Raw genomic sequence first — 4,465 nt, forward strand, 5'->3', positions numbered from 1 at the left:
GTTCCGTCTGTAATATGGGTGTGAGAATTTTACATTCTTAATAAAATCGACAACATTGCCGTCGATATTATTATTTAAAATTGACGTCCTCTTTGTCGATAATTGATTCAATAAAATCGACAGCCTTTGTGTCGATATTTAACTCAATAAAATCAACAACACTTTTGTCTATAATATGTTTAATAAAATCGACGTCAAGGCCATCAATATGTGCTTGAATAAAATCGACACCGTTGCCGTTGATTTAATTGTTTAGATTTGTTTATTTTAACTTTTAAAAGCGACAACTTTGCCGTCGATTTTAATAATTATATGTTTTAATTTTTTTTTCTATTTGAAAAATAGTAAACCGTTAATACAAATAAACTTTTAAATATAAAAATAAAATTTATACAGAATATTAGATAACAAGACAAATAAACTTTTAAATATAAAAATAAAATTTATATTAAATATTAGATAATGAGTTTACAAACTTATCAAAATAATAAATAATCCTCTAACATAAAGATTCAAGACACGATAAATAACTAAACTTATATTTATATTCGTTTAAATTGCAATCCACTAATAATACATTGTGATGAACTCTTGAAAGCAACTCAATTTCAGTTTTGAATTCTAGGCCTCCTTGCATTGATCCTTGCTGAGCTTGCTTGATCGCGACGATTTTTCCATTAGGAAGCACCCCTTTGTACACCTGAATCCATCCAAACTGAATTAACATACATTCCCTATAACCAAAATGAAAAGAAAAAAATGTTAACAATTAACATAGAAGCATTAAAAGTCTAACATACCTTTCCATAACCACCGAATCCTAACTCATTGCTTTCAGAGAAATTACTAGTGCTCTTTTTCAGTTCATCATATGAGAACCATCTTGCACCCTTTAATTGTGGTGCACCTCCACTATCCTTTCCACTTGGTGCCCAAGATGCTAGATCAAAAAGATGAATTCACATTGATTCTCAAAGTTACACAAGTGATGATATAATAAGACTTTAAATACAATCAAATAGATAATGAATTACCAAAAGATTTGCTTAATCCTATGGCTCGCTCCGCGCACTTCTTTTGCAGGATTGCATATACTGCTAAAGCTTTGAGGCTCAGAAACACAACTGATAGGCCTACTGTTATACCAATAATAGCACCAGTGCTAAGAGAGTTTCCTTTGTTAGAATCTGAAATAATTCCAGGTTAATTGTATTTGTCACTTTAATTAGTTGCATAAAGTTGCAAAGATAAGGCTTTGTTTGGTAAGTGTCTAGGGACAAGAAATAAAGAGACATTGAGATAGTAGAGACACAAACAAGAAAGAGATTAAAGAAAGAGACTAAGACATTTTGTTTGTTTTTTGTATCTGTTTCATTCTTCAAATTAGTCCTCGAGCTTTGAAGCAGCAATTTCATACTTGAAGTTACATTCAATGATTCACTCTATTTTTGTCAAAGTGAATCACGAATTGTAACTTCAAGAACAAACTTGCTCTTTTTAAAATTTTGATGACTAATTTAAATCATGGTCAGAATCTCCAGGACAAGAACCAAATCAACCTTTACTCAAGAGTTAAGGTGTAATATATTTCTATGTACCTGGGAAAGCATAAGGGAATGCAATGAAGTAATAAGGTCCAAACTCCTTAGGAGGCTTGTAAGTTTGGTTGGTCAAATCAAACCCAATTCTTTGAACTTCAGTCCTATTGAAATATTTTCATAAAGGAGGAAACAAAGCTAGTTGCACTTGAAGATAATCATCACCATTAAAGAATGCCAATTCGGTGGTCTGCCAATTCCTGTGCTCTTAAGGTGATTTCATCCCAGAATGCTACGTAGCAGACCTGCATACCACTAAACATATTTGGAAGGTAAGATTGGTGACCTTTAAGTTACAATAACAATGAAACTCTTATGCTAGTCAAGTAACCTTCTTAAGTGAGGCCTCTAACATCCCAATAGGTTGATAGAGATCATCTCCACCACCAAATGCACAAGTAGAAACCACAACTTTGCAAGCTTGCATATAAGTTTTATCTTCATCAGATATCTTAAACCCTCCATTTAAACTATAGAAACCACAATGTACCATCATAGATTCCTTAATCTATATGAAAAAAAACAGAGCATAATATGAGCATAGTAAGTATATTAAAAAGTTCAAGTAACAAAACCATGTAAATCCTTGCTACAACTTTAGGAGAAATCCATCTCCCCGTTTAATAATATTCAAATATTAGGTCTTAAAATAAATAAGGATAAACAGATAATGACCTCAAAACTTGTATCTCTCTGCTCTAATGTTTGATTTCCAGTGAACAAATTAAATCTTGCAAGAGAAAAGGTAGCATTCCATCCTACAAAAGAAGACTCGCCCTCTGAAACATATAGAACCTGGTTAACAGGGCCATTAGACTCTTCTGTCACATGAATATCAAGGTGTTCAAGTTTTTCAACTGGCAGAAGCTTCAAGCAACCTACCAGGATCGATCAAATCACACATCATAATCATAATTAATTACAATTACAATTGCAAGTTTTTGCATGCTGGTGACAATAACTGAGAACATACGCGGTGGATCTAGCCGATTCAAGTTGTCATGTTGGGGTTCTTTTCTCAGTTTCCTGCATTGCAAGTAACATCAATTTTTATATAACATAATAAGGGTAGGTTCAAAACAAGGATCTTAAGAACTTATACTTGCTGAATTTGAGGAATGCTGAAGAGCTTTGATGGAAGAGGACCTTCCAAGGATCCAAACTCCATAAATTACAGATAACTAGCACTGCTACATTCACTGCACAGCAAGACAAAAAAAAAAGAAGAGAACTATACTCAAGAACCAAGATACAATAATAAAAGTATTCAAATTTTCTTTAATCTAGAAGCTGGATCCTTAATTGGAACTGCAATTCACTTACCTTTTGAACTCCCATTTTCTTGTTCCTTGTACCAAAGCAGCAAGTATATCAAAAATTTAAAATCACTTCAGAAAATCACTTCAAAAATAAAAATCATAAGTTAGGGATGGTTAGTATAAATTAGACAATTATAGAAGAAATGAGAGTAATAATTTAGAAATATTTTAGGGAAGTGAATATAATTTATCCAAAATATTATTAATTAGGTGATTCAAATTAATGTGTTCAAATAATAAGAATCAATCCTATTGAAACTAGGATCTATCAAAAAAAATCCTATTGAAACTAGGAAGTAGGATTAGAGAAGAGCTATACTTGATCTTCGTCCTAGATTTTGTGTGACGAATGAGATTTGAGTCTTTCGATTCTCCTTACTTCAGGCTCAATTGTAAAGGACTCAATACTTCAAGAGATGCAAAAGCTATGGTCTCTCTTGACCTAACCTAAATTATCGATTTCGCAACATATATTATATATTCTCTTCAAATTTAGAGAACAGGATATTACAATTAGGTCAAGTTTACACCTGAAATAGGGATTTCCAAATGAAACTGAAGTTGGATTTGGAAAGAGTTAAGTAACAATCAAAAAACGTTTCCTGGTTCTTGTGAGCTTGATGGAGAGAGATTGGAGAAGGACCAAAGTAGGAGGAGCGAGGGCGGCAACAGAGAGAAGGAGCGACGGCGGCGTGAGCAAGAGGAGCGATGGCGGGGAGTGACAGCGGCACGGCAGCAACAGAATGCGACGGCGGCGTGAGCAAACGAAGTGACAGTGGCGCAACCGTGACGCCGGCAGCGGAGAATGAGGGTTGTTCAACTCGGCTGTGGGATCGCTAGAGAGGGAGAGAGTAATTGAGTGCTACTACTGTTTGAATTGGTGGGTTGCTGTGTGTTGCTCCCTTTGACGCAAAAAATTCATTTGTAGAATAAAATTGTGTTTCTGATTATCTTGGAAGCGGAAAGTGGGCGCGGGGAAGGTGTTTTTAACAATAAAAATCGACGGTAATGTCGTCGATTTTAATTTAAAAAAAAAGCAACATCTTTTGCGTCTATTTTATATATTAAATCCACGCCGTTTATTTTATTTTGGAAAGCAATCTAAACTATTCAAATTTATCGACGAAATCGTTGTCGATATTTTAAATATAAAAATAGACGTCATGTTCGTCGATTTTAAAATAAAAGTATTTTCGTTCCCTTCTCCGTCGACAATATGACGGAAGTTTAGAAAAGTTTAATGCAGCATAAAAAAATCGATGACCAGGCCGTCGATTTTATTATTTTATTTTTAAATTTCTTTTTTTTTAAATATCGACATCAAGCCGTCGATATTTATCGACGGGAGAGATAGCCGTCGATTTTTTGCATCGAAAAATACCCTTTTTCTTGTAGTGTAATAATGAGCAACTAAAATAGACAAAAATCTTTAAAAAATATAAAAAAATAAAATATATAAATAGTGATAAAAAAATAAAAAATTAAATAAATTACAAAATTTTACCCTAAATATAAGAGAGAGAGAAAAAAAAAGAGAAAAAAGAAAAG

General features: G+C 33.2%; 1 protein-coding gene across 1 annotated transcript in view; it reads right to left on the bottom strand.

Moving 5' to 3' along the window:
• Positions 531 to 4,465, bottom strand: part of LOC107620336 — an 11,878-nt gene continuing 7,943 nt past the window's right edge. Inside the window, exons 6-15 of the mRNA XM_021114521.1 lie at positions 3,515 to 3,753; positions 2,922 to 2,986; positions 2,701 to 2,797; positions 2,572 to 2,624; positions 2,274 to 2,476; positions 1,930 to 2,106; positions 1,599 to 1,843; positions 1,035 to 1,187; positions 801 to 940; positions 531 to 700 (exon numbers count right to left, since the gene is read on the bottom strand). Of these exons, the coding sequence (XP_020970180.1) occupies positions 1,766 to 1,843; positions 1,930 to 2,106; positions 2,274 to 2,476; positions 2,572 to 2,624; positions 2,701 to 2,797; positions 2,922 to 2,986; positions 3,515 to 3,753 (912 nt within the window). The 3' untranslated portion in view covers positions 531 to 700; positions 801 to 940; positions 1,035 to 1,187; positions 1,599 to 1,765. The remainder of the gene's footprint in view (positions 701 to 800; positions 941 to 1,034; positions 1,188 to 1,598; positions 1,844 to 1,929; positions 2,107 to 2,273; positions 2,477 to 2,571; positions 2,625 to 2,700; positions 2,798 to 2,921; positions 2,987 to 3,514; positions 3,754 to 4,465) is intronic.

Source organism: Arachis ipaensis, chromosome B10 (assembly GCF_000816755.2).
Source record: "Arachis ipaensis cultivar K30076 chromosome B10, Araip1.1, whole genome shotgun sequence".
Lineage (NCBI taxonomy): Eukaryota > Viridiplantae > Streptophyta > Magnoliopsida > Fabales > Fabaceae > Arachis > Arachis ipaensis.